Source organism: Nesoenas mayeri, assembly GCF_963082525.1.
Source record: "Nesoenas mayeri genome assembly, chromosome: 4".
Taxonomy (NCBI): Eukaryota; Metazoa; Chordata; class Aves; order Columbiformes; family Columbidae; genus Nesoenas; species Nesoenas mayeri.
Genome location: NC_137540.1, coordinates 50,872,146 through 50,888,940, shown reverse-complemented (window position 1 = coordinate 50,888,940; position 16,795 = coordinate 50,872,146). Strand labels below are relative to the sequence as shown.

The 16,795-nt window shown below is 39.2% G+C and overlaps 1 protein-coding gene across 1 annotated transcript in view; it reads right to left on the bottom strand.

Annotated features, from left to right (window-relative positions):
• GABRA4 (gamma-aminobutyric acid type A receptor subunit alpha4) overlaps window positions 1–15,659 on the bottom strand; it is a gene marked incomplete at both ends in the record, with an annotated part of 36,594 nt that extends 20,935 nt beyond the window's left edge. The window contains 6 exons of the mRNA XM_080344051.1: window positions 1,310–1,453; window positions 3,214–3,296; window positions 3,400–3,620; window positions 6,014–6,081; window positions 15,369–15,487; window positions 15,577–15,659. Of these exons, the coding sequence (XP_080200177.1) occupies window positions 1,310–1,453; window positions 3,214–3,296; window positions 3,400–3,620; window positions 6,014–6,081; window positions 15,369–15,487; window positions 15,577–15,659 (718 nt within the window). The remainder of the gene's footprint in view (window positions 1–1,309; window positions 1,454–3,213; window positions 3,297–3,399; window positions 3,621–6,013; window positions 6,082–15,368; window positions 15,488–15,576) is intronic.
• Between the last annotated feature and the right edge of the window lie 1,136 nt (window positions 15,660–16,795).

Below are 16,795 nucleotides of genomic sequence, written 5' to 3'. Positions count from 1 at the left end.
GATTATCAACTAGGATTGCTTAAGATGATGCTATTCATACCACTTAACGTGCATGGAAAGATACATTCCTTAGAGACAAGAATGAATGAAAGTTTTAAACAAAAAATCCTGGAAGTAGTAGGTCCTTACCGTACCATTCTGAGGCTGCTATCAAAAATACTATAGAAGTACAGCTAATACTGGATTATATTTTACAGTGTAAGCATGAGTTTTAAAATTCTTTTGGCACCTGCTGAAGAAAAGAGTGCCAAGGTACAAGCTATCTACCTACCATAGTATCTAGACTACTGTGGTATCTACATGCCAAATAAAACAATAATAACAATAATGTACATTAAATGATATGGAGGCATCTCAGCTTTTTACTAGGTTTATGCATCAGCACTACCGTGATAATGAAACAAATGCAGAAATCATTAACAAGCATTAAAAATACTATGAGTTTACCTAAAATATCATTCATATTAAACAAAACAATTGCAGTTTTACCATAAACTGAAAAAAATCTGTTTAAATAAAGCACTACAGAATGAGCATTGTGGAGACAGTAAGGAAATTCTGTTGTTAGATCACAGTAACCAATATGCTAAGAAATAAATTTCTAGTCTATTGCAAAATGCTGCTTTATCTTTGAGAAAACCATCTGTAGAGAAATACAAATATCTTTGCTTTATCTGTTTCATTTTGACCATCTCACAACACACAAACTTGCTGAAGCCTAGAAAATTATTCCAAATTTTAAAAATATTTTATGCTTGTTTATCACCACACTGCTCATCAGTGATACTTCACTCATTTCGGATGCCCATAGTTGCCATTTGCTTCTTTCTCACAGCACAAATCATCAGAAGTATCTATTGTGACTAATGCATTTGTGCCTATCCTTATCTGACTAGAGGGTTTTTATGGCTTTAATAACCCATTCCGTATGCTGTACTTCTATCTCGAGCTGTTTGCAGTGCCAAACAAAGGAAGTCTTTTGCACATAATGTGGATACAGTGCTGAGAAATTACTTCCTCACCCAGGCATCCTCTTGACTCTTCAAACTGCATTTTAAGCAGTGATTAAATGCTCATTTTGTCCCTCGGAGTAATGATCTCATTCTAGCTTTCTGAAACTGTCGCAATCTACGGTAATGAATCTGCAAATGTAAATCTGAAGGACAGAAATCTAATTCAGATTTATGCTCTCAGACCTTAATATATACCCTATGACATTCAGTAGAACACAGGAAGGAAAAAAAAAGCCTTGGAGGATGTTACAGGGTTAGTTTTACCTCAAGTTGGTTTTTACTAATGAGATTCTTACCTGTAATAGATTTAATGGTTTCAGTGGATACTGTATGTCCAAGCAGGTCATACTGAACTAAACTTGAAGACTCCTCAGGAACTTCCACTGACTTCTCAGGTCCTTTTGTCCAGGTATAAATCATTTCACTCTTTGGATAAGCATCTACAACACAGCATCAGTTTGCATAAACAGGAAACAACTTCTCACACCTTACTAAGAACCCAATCCAAACCTACTGAAATCGAACAGCAAGCCTCACCCTGACAATTTTAGAAGACACTCTTCATGTTAAGTTACCCCCAAAAGTCACCCTCAGAGAAGAATAAATAGAAGCTAAGGTCATACATCAAGGGGCACATAGAAATCCACTTCACATTTGAATGTGAAGTTTAAACTCAAGTTCTTTCTGGATGAGCCCTATATGGGCACGTAAAATTTATCTTTAAATTAGTTTAGAAATTTCTATCTAAAATTGTATCGTTAAAATATACTAATATATGAAAAAGGGCATGTATAAGAAGGATTTAGTTTGGAGACCAAGTGCACATTTCTTTACAGAAAAGAGTGAGTATACTAAAAACTATACTATACTAAAAGCTATATTTTAAACTTTAAACTTGTGTTTAAAATATTTGCCAGAACCCAGAAGTCAGTAAAAAAAAAAAATCACAATAGCCCAAAAATAAGCACACCCAAAGAAATGGTTTACATTTAATACAAAAGATACAACATAAGGCTAGCATTCAATCCTTACACAGCCCAAAGTCCTGTTAAAATTAAATTAAATCAGTCTTGCATTTGAAATGGATACATCTTATTTCAAGTTTCACTGAGGAAGATATCACATTAGTGTCAAGCGTACTTTCTGCTGGCTGGTGATTCTGCCTGAAGAAATATGCCTGTAGAAAAGCTCTCACTATTGAGGTCTCCCTATCGTACAGCTGATACCAAAACCAATTCTAGCAGCACCTGGTCTCCAGCCTCACCAAAACAGGGATGAAAAGCTTTATCAGAGCAGTGTCTTTAATACACCCTTTTGGTTGACTACCTAGCCATATAAGCTGAACTTATGCTAAGGAAAGACTACAAGTAATTTCAGGGCTATGGAGTTAAGGAAAACAGATTAATGTCCAGCCACAGACTACAACTGAGCATAAAGCAGAGAAGTCAGCAACTGAGGAGGCTTAGAAAAGTGACAAGATAGTTAATGGAGTGTACCAACCATTTCCAGGTGGTCTCAGTGGTCTCTGCTGCAGACTCAAAACAGGGAATCATAAGTGCCTCCGTTGGTTGTTATGTAGTATGTCCCAAAATGTTTCTTCTAGCCAAAATTTGCAGATTATCTAAAAATCTACATCTGATTTCAAAGCAGAAAAGGAAAGTCACCCATGCTGATTCCTCTCACTGGTCTAAAATTATTTATCTAGACTAAACTTGTCACGCAGAATCCCACTATAGGCCAAGACAAATACAACTAAAGATCAAATCCCTAGACATCTAACTTAAGACATCAACGTGCCTCCACTGACTGTAAAGAAAGTCAACCTGTTTTCCTAGGTGCCTTTTACCTGGTTGTTGGAAGGCAAGACAGATCCCACCCTCTTGTATCTTCTCCAGAGAATCTCTCACTTTCCTGAGTATCCAATTCCTTCCTAAGAACCAAGAAAAACTACTATTTCAAACAACTATATAGCCAGAATAGTGGGGTTTAACATAACAGTTGAATCACTGCCTGCTTTTCAATTCTCTGCCTAGATTTAAGTTTTTAGGCTCTAATTAAAATTTCCAAGGAACTTAACAGGAGTTTGGCTGCACAAGGATTGTGTATCAAGACTAATATTCAGAAAGTTCAGTAATTGTTCAAAATCTACTTCTACTATTCAAATTCTGTAGTTACAAAAAATTTCATAATTGCAACTTACAACTCCCAAATTTGAGAGGACAAGCATGACCATCCATGGGAAAGTCCACTAATCTCATGGGACACTCTGCACTTATTGTAAGCCTATAATGGAACAAATTAAATAGTCTCTGGTTGCCATTTTGTCTAGGCATTATAACTTTTTGCATACAGTAATTGTAAGAAGCTGAACAAACAAGTTAGATACCTCATTGTGTAGAGGATAGTGCCATTTCTCATTATTCTGAAGAGTTTATTTGGGGCTGTCATATTATGTGCGACAGACTTTTTCCCATTCCTGAAGAAAGTGTCAGGAGTCCACACCTTCGAAACCATCAAGTTGTTAAGTCTTAAAATTTCAATAGGGCCATCATATTTTAATCTTTTGTCTACCCATGTCTGACGGAAGAAGACATCCATTGTATACTCCTGTATTGAATTGCAGAAAAACAAAGATCACATTTGCATGCGTGTTGCCTGTAAAAAAACAAAAATCCCTCAGGAGCAAAGAAGTCAATAGTAAAGAAAATGCTAAGTCCACTACACAAATGTATTTCCACCAATTAAAGTTTGCTGTATACTTCTTAATAGCTTAATTTCCCACATTAGTCATATCAATAAATTGCTACACATATTTAATCATTAAGGAATAATTAATCTAATTAAGTTGCAGGAAGCAGGCAATTGAGTTTGTAGTCAAGCATATAAAAGGAAACAAATTACCTCCGACAATAAGTGTCAACAGAGTTTTAAAGAAAATAAATCCATGGATTTTCTGCTCCTGGCTAAATTAAAAATACCAGGACAAAAAAATTATTACCACTTTAAAGTCAGGAAAGAAAAATTAAGTTCAGCTGCTGTACAGCAAGCTTTTAAATGACGAAAGCTAAATATTTCATTTGCCATGCCCAGAAAGCATGGATAAATGTGCATATACACACATTTGGTTTTAACTATCCCATTAACCTTCTCAGAAAATCCATTCAGGTGCCCCAAAGAAAACAACAAGTGCAGAACTGCAGACACAGGCACCTCATGAGAAACCATACGTGAATGAAAGGACAAAGGAATGCATTTCACCAAAAAAAAAGCATTATGTGGCATTGAAAAAGGTAACACAGAAAGCTTTAAGTCCTTTCTAACTTACAGTTGTGATTTTTTTTTTTTAAGCCAAACAATGTTTTCTGACTTTATTTCAAACTTCCTGCATAATGTTACCATTGAAACTACTTGTATGGTGATACCTATTTGCATGGGCAAGGAGGCATGTCTACTACTGTAGAATTATATCTGTCTTCTTTTCCATGGCTGCATCCTCCACTGTGGTTTATAGGTCATCTATGAAAAGTCTCTTTTCTAGCGTAATTTCTTGCTGGTGACTTCATAGCTCATAAGCAGCAGTTTCTGTTATTAGCTTCTACGTGACAGATTTTGCAACACCAGATTTCAACTCTTTTCATTATATTGGGTAATAAAGTAACCGCACTCTAAAAAGACATTCTGATCATCCCCTGTACTAAGACAATATCACACTTTGGTGTTTCAGTGAGTTTTATGAGTGCAGCCACATTCAGATTCCATCGGGTCTCTAATGGATGCATCAACTAAAAATTAATTCAAAAACAATTTCTGGATCCCTGAATAGCCTTCTAACTAATCCCTAATGACGAAAGGGTAAACATTTCCTGTAAACTCTCCTTTTGCCAGTTCTTTACCTACCTTCAGTGCATGTTCTCACTCCTGCCTTCTCCAATATAACTAATAACTTCTATGTGGCAGCATGTCAAATGCTTCAGTAAAACCTGAGAGGTGCCATGCAGCCCTCATTTCAGATTTGAGGCACATATTACTAGATTTCCTTGGGACCAGATTCTTGTAACTCTTGTAACACAGAACAGCATTGTATGGCACATGGCAACCATTGAAGGGGTAAGATGCATTTCAGTATGAGACTACTGTCACAAATCTAGCCCTTGAAAAAATATCTTGCTATCACATACTTTTCCACATGATAGAACTGTATCAGGTGCACTACAAAGGGCACGATAGCACCGTATGGGAAGAAAGTCACTCTCCTGAAATGGCCTTTCCCTTAAAGAAGTTCAGTTTAGCACATATAGGTGTGTTACATCCATGTGACTTCTTGGATATTTTATAAAAAGAGAAACTATTGTGTCACTTAAAGGTGTAGCAGTAGATTATAGAAGCTGATGAGAGTTATGCTGGATTTGACCTCAAATGAACGCAGATGCCACTCAGGCACAAATAACAGTACATACAAATATAATGTTTCTCTTCTGTAACTACTTCATGCACATCACTTTGACATTCACTTTCTGGAGACACTTATGAAAACTTTATCAGGCAAACATTTGCTGAGAGTGATGCTAAAAGGGGCACAAATATCAGCAAAAAGCATTCATCTGAAATGAAAACATTAACAAGTATTTGTGAAATGATGTAATCATTATTCACCTGAGAATAACACAAGTTTCAGGAAGGGAAGGCAATTTCAAAGATATTACACATTTTTCCCACAGTAGACTGATTTAGTCACTCCCCACAAGGCTTGATTCCGCCTCTACCCCATGGAAGTGTGTTTTAAATCCTATGACTTGAATTCCTTAAGCCAGCCAAAAACCAGTGGAAGGGTGAGCAGAATCAGGCCTGATGTATCTAATTATAACCTGTAAATTAAGCTGTTACTAATCTTGCCTACTTTGTGTGATTGACAGCATAGTACAGATGAAGCATCCACTCCTTACTGCAGTTAATGGTTTCTCAGAACCAGGAAATGGTATTTCAATCCCAGAGATACATACCATTTCTACATCAGAAACAGGTCCAAAACTGGTGACATATATATCTGTTTTCACTTCAGTAACAGGACCTAATGTATGAAAAGGAAATGAGCAAGAAAATATCAATTTTGCAGGTCAACAATTCCCATAAACGATCCTGGCATGTGAGGTTATCACTTTGAGGATTCTGCAGATGAGCAAGAGCACAATGCAAACACAGGTCATTTCAGATAAGTCTCTAAGAACAAGCACTGCTCAATTACCTTTACCAAATACGTAAATCAAAAGCAGCATTTCCACGCAAATCCCCATTCAGAAAACCAATGTTGACTCAACGGATAAGAAAATAGATGCCAAAAAATTAAAAGGCTCACTGAAAACACCACACTAATTAACAACAAGCACTGAATTCAGGAAATTCACATTCTGCAAGGCATTTATTACTAACATTCTGTCCTATTAGTAATAACTGGACTACAGATATGAGCATGCCATGAGCAATTAGTAATGCAGGATCAAGAACTGCATCCATATCCTTAGATATACTTAAATGCTTTAATACTAACAGTCAAAAGACAAGTTTGATATCTAAGCATTTTTGAAGGTCTGAACCAAGATCCACATGCTACTATTATAGAAAGCCCATCCTGAAAGAACCAGCGATATTTAGGACACTGTTAAGACCAGTGCCCCAAGCAGAGGTCTTGCACTCTCATATGTAGGTACTGCACAGCAGCCCTCAGGGGAAGCAGCTTCATTTTAACATGTCATTTCTTTATTACAGGACAAAACACCCCAAAATTTCAGATGGGCATTCACTCTACAGTACACTCTGCAGTTCCCCTTAAACCAAAGAAGATATGTACTAACTAATTTCACTGGGATTTTGGTCTGTTCCCGATTTAAAAAAGTCAAAAAGTTGCTAATCATTACCAGTTATTATGATGATTCTGTGATCAAAGCATTAGCTAATGGTTTATTCGTCACAAATTATAAAACAAAACAAAAGACAAAAACCAAAATTACTGGTGATCTTACCAAACAGTATCTATTTGGGGGAAAAAAAAAAAAAAAAAAAAAAGTATGATCTACAAATTCACAACCACAGTTTCTAACCCCCTACAACTCAAATTTCTAAAGAGAACAAGTGGCTCGAGTCTATTAATACAGGCTTTATCATAGCATTTGTAATCTAAAACTAAAGAAGGAAAGACTTAAGAATAATAGCAGCAGAAGAATATGTCCCTCTTGGAAAGAAAACTACAAACAGAGAAAATCACTTCACAGATGTCACTTTGAATCAAATGTCAAAAGGAGAAAAAGAAATAAGAAACTAGAAAATAGGGAACCTATACTTTTTGCACCTAGAACGAGTGTCAAACTGTGAACAAAACGTAAAATAAAATGATGTAAAATGTTTTCACTAGAAGTTCGCAAGTTATATAAAGAACAGCTAAGAATTTTTCAGCTAAATGTCAAAAACACAACTTCGCTGGAAGTTAACAGTTTCATGGAAGGACATTTATTTGAGATAAAATCTAAAGAAAATTCACCCTAGAACGTTTCGTAGCTCAACAATCTCTGGAAAGTTGGATAGTTTGGCATGTTTGTTTTGAATAGGCTTTAGGCAGAAACTCTCTAGTTCCAGATAACACACTTCCATATTATGCTGTTTGTGTTTTGCAATGGGTTGCTCTCTAAATGTGTCAAATGGAAGCTGATCCCTTTCTACAAATAACAAAGTGTTCATTAGGTCAGGGAAATCCACCAGTGATTTAAACACTTATTTTGCTGACAACATAGTCCAATGAGATTTCCTCAATATAAATATTTCTGCAGAGCAGGAGAGCTCCAAAAGATTGGAAAAACTCCCATTAGAGCTGTCAAGATACTGGAAGTGAGGATATTCATCTTCAGTATTAGAACAGCAAAGAAAAGCCCTATCATACTTGTATCCAGAAATAGAAGAGATCCAATTGTATCTGACCTCCCATAATCACAAGACAATAGTTTATCTACAGTTGTTTTAAAGATATAAATATTTATCTCACCTGAACTTTATATGTTGCTAAATTCAAAGTTCTACAAAAACGAAAAAGTCATTTTTCCCATGTAGCTCTAAGAGGAAAACGCAGGAATCAGGCTCAATAATAAAAGAATACTGAATACTGCACTCAGTTCCTGAATCTCTTTCAGGAACTGCTTTATTTGTTAGTTCTAAGAAGCTAAATAGGAATATTCCTAAAAAACAAAACAAAACACAAACAAACACCACACACACACACACAAAAAAAAACAAACCAAACCAAAACAAAACAAAAAAACTAAATCTCTAACTCTAACTGTTTTCTTTTGGTGATATCTTCTTTTATTTAGCTCACAGAACACCATAATTTTATAATCATATCAAACTGAGCAAAGGGACAGATTTATTTTTTTTTCCACAGGCATGAGATGATGCTTCTCAGGCACTGATTTCTTTTGTTTTATTAAATGATTACGGCTTCAGGGACAATAAGTGCTGAAAGGCTTCTTGCATATTTATTTTTTGGAGTTTCTCAGAAAGAAGGGGAGAGCTAAGAGCTAAGACCAAGAAGCTAATCTCCAAATCAGCAAGCCTACGACTTAATGCTCTTAGAAATCCTATAGCAGCAACACAGGACTAAAACTATGGTTTAGTAACTGCTATTCTGCTCTCAAACCTTTATTTATTAGTAGGTAGGAAGGAGGAACTCACAGACAACAACGAAGCCCCAAAAGAAGGTTTAAATTAAAGTTTACTTTCAGTTGCTTGCCTGACATGATGGCAGCACAGTGACAAAACAAATGTTAAAAGGCCACGATAGGATGGCAGGTGAATGAGGATCTAGAAATATTTTAGGCATCATAACAGTTATCCAGCTAGTATTGACATGCAAATCCTTGCTTTGCATCCAAAACCTTGGTCAAACAGGAAAATGCTTGGCAGGAGTGAAGACAGCAGCAAGGGACAGTGAAGCTAATTATCTCCCTAATGCTTTTTCTCCAATCGCAGCCCTGTCGTGCTCCACATCTTCCACCTACATTGTCAGTTCACAATTGTTAAGGCAAAATCTTGGATTTTCTAACACATCCCAGTACTCAGTGCCAACCAAGGAGTATCTATGGCGACACCAAAACCTATCCCTTATTCTTCTTGTTCTAGAAGAAAACGTAACTCCAGTTGCTAACAATAGCGGGGGTACAAATAGTGAGTCATGCTTCTTTAAAAAGAAAAAAAACCCACAACTATTATTAATCATGGGAATTCCTGTCAACAAGGAGGTGATCTGTAGTCACCTAACCTACTTTTACTGGTGATTTAAGCATCCCTCCAAAATGAATGTGTTGCACCAATTAATCAAATCAGGCTCTGCAAGCAGAAGATCCTATTAGAATCTTTAACACACTATTACTGGCAATAAAATGCAGGGAGTTCTAAGAAGGCCAATTAACTTTAAATATGACCATTTGGTCTTATCCTTCAATGGATGTTCAGAAAGCATATATCCACCATAAATCTTTAGAAATGCTGAAGAACTATTTATAACACACTGGTGTGTATTTTTATGTCAATGAAATAGGAGGAGAATCCTACACACTGCAGTGGGAACAGTTAAGTCTGAATCACTGCTTGCAGGATAATATACTTTAAAGCTCAGGCAGGATTAAAAGCAACCCCTGCAAAAAAGCCAGAATAGTTCAGTGTTAGATAAAGATGTTACATGTGGGCTGAAGAAGCGATGTCAGGCCCTAACCCTGTGAAGAGGAACATAAGATAGCTCTCCCATGTGTTTTATGCCAACATATGGGTTGAACTGCAGCACAGCTCCCAGTGAAAGACTTTGGGCTCCATTATCCTCACGTCTCCATAGGCAACTGTCACTGCAGAGATCTTCACTGTATGTAAACAGTCAAATCCTGCACAGGCTTTCTGTATGTTGCAAATTTTGCCATCAAGAGTCATGCAACCAATCGGGAACATTAGCAAACAAGTCTGTACAAAGGTTTCAGTGTGCAAATTATAATTCAAATGCTAAGTGCAGTTATCGCTGTTATTATGAGATCAGTCTCAGGATATATAAACTTCATGAAATTATATTACATCAATTCCTTAAAAAAAAAAAAAAAGTAGTTGATACAGATTTTTTATTTTTTAGTAACTACATCTGAAAGATTTGGTGCTTTCTTTTTCAAAATTCTTGCTGCCTGAATAGGGTTGATATCTGTTAAGTGATGAAAAAAAAGCCATCATATGAAGCACATTTTCTTGTTTCATTTTATCAGGAAGAACAGCTGAGGACATCTGCTACACTTAAGATTTCTGTTAGGAAACAACTAGGTAGGGTATTTTTTAAAAATTAATGTGGAATTCAAACACATGGGCTACGTTCTCCACCAAAAGGCAAATACAACAAACACAGCAGCACACAATAACCTTTGTCTCTACATATGTTCATCCATCCATCCACATCTGAACCCTGAAAAGAGAAAAACATACCTCCAGAAATGAGGAGATTACTGTTTCTTTGCCTGTTCATCAGCAGATAATCTCTGCTGAGACAGCCAACAAGCTTGGTACTGGTGCCAGTTTTCATGATGTGGACACCTGTCTACTAAGGGCTGGACTAAGAATATCAGCTAATTTTATACAGGTCACTGAACAACAGACAGATGGTAATGACTTCAAGCATTACTAACCTGGGCCAAATTCAAATCAGTCAACTACAGGTATCTAACACCATATCCTGTTAAGCCTTTGAGTCATCTACTCTCACCAGCTGAGGGAGAATGGACAATTGCCTGGAAAAAAAAGATCAGCTTCACTTCACAATTCTCACTTCAAGTCCATTTGCAATCTAAAAAATAAAAATAAATTACAATATCTATTTTGCTGAGCAATGGAACCTTGAAGGTACATGAGTTCGTATAAGAGCAGATAATCATGTAGATATTTTTCTTTTCTCTAAAACCAGAAAATGGTCTTTGCTCTTCAAATTTATTCTGGGTTTATTTTCTGACTAAAGTCATTCCTCCTGCATTGACAGGAAATGAAACTCTCCAGAAATCCTGCTCATCAGCTGAGCATCACACAGCCTAGAAGGGGCAGAGAAGCCCTCTCCTACTCTTCTGAAGGGAGACAGCCAGCGTATTTAATTCCACCAAGTACTCAAATGCACTTTCACAGGTACAAGATCACAAGAAAAAATATGAAAAGAGGAAGAAAAAGGAAAATGCATGAACACAGTCCTGTTCCTTCTACTTACGAGCCACTGTACGTGGCACCTTCCAAACAGAAAGGCACTGAGCTATCACCGTTTTGATGGCTGATGGTGAGACTTGAAGCTCATGCCAGACTCCATCTCACACCAGTAAACAGAATCCATGAGGACAGAGAGCTCCAGCTTTCACCAACTGTAACACACCGTGGACGATACTATCAGCTTGTTTAGAGCTAACAACCACAGGTTTCGCCATCAGACTCACAGCCTTGGGCGGGAGGCAAGCCATACATCACCTTTTTTCTTCTGTCTGGCCATACAATTGGCCATCAAAAGCAAGACAGTAGAGATGAGATGTTCTCTAAAAGGCACAATTCATTAAAATTGGCAGATAGATGGCAGCGCACAATGATACTGCCTTTACCAGCTTCAGTCCCTCCATTCCTTCTTACTTCCCCAAGTGCAGGCTAAAGTGTGGTAAGTCAGTGTACCACGAAAGTTTCAAAGACACCATTATATTTTTTAAAGTTACAATCCAATACATGTTTGAACTGGATCTCACAGGCTCTTGTTTATGTCAAGAGTTGCTCAAGTGTAGTCTGAAACCGTGCAAGTGTTTAAAATGGCAAATCAGACCCAAGCCTTTTACTTCAAGTCAATAACACACCTTTTAAAAAGTTTCTGGACTTCTACTGTCACTTTGAAACTAATCACCGGGAGAAAGGTAACAAGGAAATTTTCAGAAAAAAATCCAGCTTTTGCAACTTTCTATACTTTTGCTTTTTGTCATACACAAAATTTTTAAAAGCAGATGAAAACTGGAGTCAGGGCATAACTAGAAACGTTTTTGCTTCAAAATTCTACAGCTGAATCAAAATAGCACTGTGGTAGCACGTTTGAAGTTTTCCAGCAGATAATGCTTTTAATTAATCACACTCTAAGTGGCTTCTGTAAACACCATGTTCTTATGGAGTGGTTTTGACCAGGAAACTCACATGCATTACAAATTGCATTCTGAGGATAATGATATAATGGAGCATAGAGTGTAGAGAAGGGAATTGCCTTCATTTCCACCACACTCTTTTCAAACATCATACAGCATTGCTCTATTCATTAGTCCCTAAATACCTTCCCTCTACTGAATTCAGAACTCTTATGCATTTAAAGTCTTCCTGACAGCACCTAGAGGTTTTTTCTTTTCTATGCAGAACTGCCCATTCTGCTCTGTTTCATTAAATTTCTAGGTTAGATGTCTCTGCTTTTCTCCTGCTTCTTTAGATTTCCTCCTCCCCCAAACTTAATGGGAACTTTCACTTAAATGGCCTTTAATAACCTTTTTCATAAACCTTCTGGTTTGGTTTATTACACTATTTATCACACTACCAAAACTCACAGTGCTTAGTAAGTGACAGCAACATTTTTGGGTTTTTTTAATCCATTTAATAAAGTGAGAGTTTGTAACGCAAGGTGTCAATCCAATTACATGGGGAACTTCATTCTTCTGTTAATCCTCAACATATGCCACGCTCCTGCGTAAGTACGAAGACAAGCTTCCATATACTCCACTGAGGTTCAAAACCCTCCTGAGAGATCATTTCCAGACTGTAAGCATGCTCAAGCAATTTAACTTCTCGTTCATAACTAGCAAAAATTTGGCTAATTAGTAACAGTGGGGAGAACTTGGATCCAGTGTTAGGAAATCTCCAAAATGTACCACTTTTTACTTCACTCTGCATGCAAAAAATCTTCATGGACTGTTATTTGTGGCAACTCTGGAAGATGCCAGCAACATTCAGAATTTGGCTATCTCTCCAAGTCTGATTTTAAACATAATTTGCACCAAAATTAGAAATGTTTGCATTAATTTAAGTTTAAAATCAGCAGTCAGACCTCTATGAGGTCTTTTGTTCTTAAAATAAAACCTTCAATTTGAGTCACGTGAAAATTAGACGGTGAATCAGCTTCCAGAATAAAACAAAAATAAATATTCTGCTGTTCATCAGAAAGTGACGTAGTTTTTACATTACCAAAACACACTATACTTTCTGTTTCTAAATATTCCCATCCCCTCTGACTTTGTTTTCTATGCTATAAACTAGTGAACGACCCACTTTTAAGATGGAAGTCCCATTTGTCATAAAGATTTATGACCAAAAAAAAAGGAAAATTTTATTTGGATAGTTTATATTTTAATAACTAATTCACAGTTATTACTCTGAGTTATGACAAAAAGTCAAATATGACCAACTGCAGAAAATTATTTGTTTAGTTGTTTGTTTTAGTTTTTTGTGGGTATCTTTGTTTGGGGTTTTTTTTGTTTGTTTGTTTTGTAAGCTGTTCTTGTCAAATCAGATGAAGATAACTTTTGCTGTAAGGAGCTAGGGAGGCAGGCATCATTTTCAAAAAATAAAGCATTTTTCCCCATGTTTTACTTAGAAGTTAAAAATGCAAAGATGAGTGGTTTAGATGTTAGAAGGAAGAAGCAATATAATACCCATTTTGTGAAATATTCACCCAGAAGTGTTTTCCCCAGGCTGAAATCTGATAGCATTTTCCTCCCTCTATCATTTACTTCAATATTGCCATTATGAAAGTTCAAGGAGATACAATGAACCTTTTCTCCTTGACAGCATTTTGCTGAAAGCCTGTAACACTTAGTGAGGAAAAAGATCTACTTTTGCGAAATATCCTACACAGGACAGCTTTTTTAAAATAAAAATCAACATAAACTGTATGTCATATTTCATATTTAGTAGTTGTCTAATTTTAGAAATCTGATAACACTCATAAAGCACCTTTGCTAGATGACTAATTAGTTGGCATTCAACCTAAAATGATGCCAAACATAGTACATCTCTTGTACACGTGCAGAAGTGCCTGTAACCCCTCTGCAGAGACTAAATTGCAAAAGGCTACCAGTTCCCAGTGATTCCTCTGGGTGCTAATAAATTTAGCTTCCTTCTCACTTAATGTGTAAGCTAACTTACAGAAGGCCTCATTTATTCCATACACTCAAAATAATAAAGGAGTGATCAACGATGCCAGGTGTTGTCCTTTAACAATCACGATCATGCGTGTGAGCACTGTATATGGCATATGGGGAACGTGTTGGCATACGTGTTGGTGCAGATGGATCACGTGTACGAAGAAGTTACTTTCAGAGAAGGAAGAAAGTATTTTGCAATATAAACCTACACAGGGATCTCATTCAATCCTACATAGGAAGCAGTCTATAAAATGTTCATTATAGCTTTGTGCATCATAAGAGCTGTAGGATTTCTTTTTAAGTCTTTCTTTTTAACTTGCAAATCTATATTTTTAATATCTTCTTTCTAGATTACAAAATAAACTTTTATTTCAGCTGGATCCTAATGTTTTTTGGTTCCAAGTTCCTACACAGTAACATCAAAACCAACAAAGAACAGCAAGTCTGGCTGCTTCTTCACCAGCACAAAACTGCATCTTAGCAGACTGGGGCACAAAAGGGGATACAAAACTCCCATAGGCAAAGCACAAGTGAACGCAAATCCACAACTCCTCCACTTCTAATTCCTATACAGCAATTAAGTCTATTACTTCTAAAGCAAAGCTGGAATTCGAGCGACTATGGTAAAGAACTGGTGTGCTCAGGCACCTGAACTCTGCTTTTCCCTAACTAGTGGAAAAGCACCCATTAAACACCTGACCTCTTAGGCTGGTGAAAATACACTTCTTTCTACTAGGACCCGACCCATGGCATTTAGGGGCCAAAAACTGCCAAGAACCAGAAGGATCTGGATGTTAGACAGGTCTCTCCATGCTCATCAAGCCAACGCACACCGGCTTCAAGGCTTTTTCTTTTTTTCTTCCAGCGCAACAGCAGCAGCCCGAGCCCAGAGTGTGGGCAGAGCAGCAAGCGGGGGCTGAGCCCGGGGCCGCGCCAGCAGAGCCCCTGTGGCCGGGGACTCTCAGCCCCCCCCAGAGCTTTCGGGGCCAGGCGCTGCCTCGCTGCCGGCCCTTCCCTCCCCGGAGGGCTCGGACCCCGGGGCGGGGAGGGGGAGGGTCACACACACGTTTTCCGTCGCTAACGGCGAGCGCTGCGCCCTGCGCCCCTGCCCCGTTCACCCCCTAACGCCGGCACCGCGCCGCCACCGTACCCCCGAATCCCGGTCGCAGGCGGTTGTCATAGCCATCCAGGAGGCTGTTCAGGATGCTGGTGAAATTCTCCGGCCACAATTTCTCCTCTTTTTTGCTCTGCCCTGGCGGCCCGGTGAGACTACGAGGCAAAGAGGGAGCGGGTGAGCGGAGCCCCCGGGAGCCCAGGACCGGCCGCCCCGGTGCCCCCGCCGTCTCCGGGGTACTCACCACGTCGTCAGGCACAAGCAGTGCAGGAGGGCGATGGAAAGACCCGAGGACATGGCGATGGCTGGCTCCTTGGCAGAAACCATCTTTGCATGCCATACTTCACGCCTGGGCACGCTAAACGCCTTGTCCGGGGCGGGGAAGGGGACGCGGGGCCTGGCGGGGGCGGGGAGCGACGGCGGCGGCAGCCCCCGGCGGCCCTACATGCGCGGACGCCCCGGTTGCCAGGCGCCCGGCATGGGCGCAGGAGAGGCGAGTTTCCCCGCACCGTTAACTCTCTCGGGGCAACAGGCGCCGGTCCCCGCCGCTCCCCCACTCCCTCCTCCGCCCCGCCCCGCCCGCGGCCCCGCGCTCCGCCCCGCTCTCCCCTCCCTGCTGCCCCGGGGCAGAGAGCGGCCGCCGCCGCACCCTCCTCCGGGCGGCCACTGGAGCGTGAAACCCGCCCGCCCGGTGCCTGCCCGGGGGTGCGGCGAGGTGCGGGAAGGGCGGCTGGGGAGGTTGTGTCGATGACCGCGGCAGCGAAGTGTTCGTTCGTCCCAGTCGAACCAAGAGCCGGGGAGGGGAAGCGATTAATTCTCCAGGGAGGAAGGTACGGGAGCAAGAGGGTGCCTCCGCTCTACTGTAAAATAAGCTGGGGAGAGAGGAGAAGAGAGCTCGGACTTCAAGGTTAAAACAGAGTGCACCGAAAACGGATGGGAGCAAGTGGGTGGTCCTGGGTTTCTAAAAACAAAAATCCCAAAATAAGGGAGTGGTTTCACATTATATCTTTTTCTTTCTTTTCATTCCTATAATTAGGAAACAAGATTTGCTGACCCAAATAATTTCCATTATGCAAGGTCCAAGGGATTCTGCAAGAATTACAGTAAAACCCTCTCCGTGTTGCTAGCCTGTCACACAGGCTGTTGGGATGGTTGGGCAGAGAGGGGAAGAGAGGGGGAAAAGAGGAAACGCATGGTGGAGTGTCCTCCACACAATAAGTATTGACAATAAACAACTTGTTCTTTTGATCAAGTGTGCTGCAGGGACAATAGTTTAGGTTTGGAAATCAGCGTGCATGTCAATTTTAATGAGGAGTTCATCTGCAGGAGCACATAGAGTGGGTATTGTAATTGACTACAAGACTACAGTACTGTCAATGCTGACATAAAAAGGCTTTATTCATTACTTGCTACAGTATCTCCAAGCACTGAAATGCCTGATTATCTTCAACTGTACACTTGAA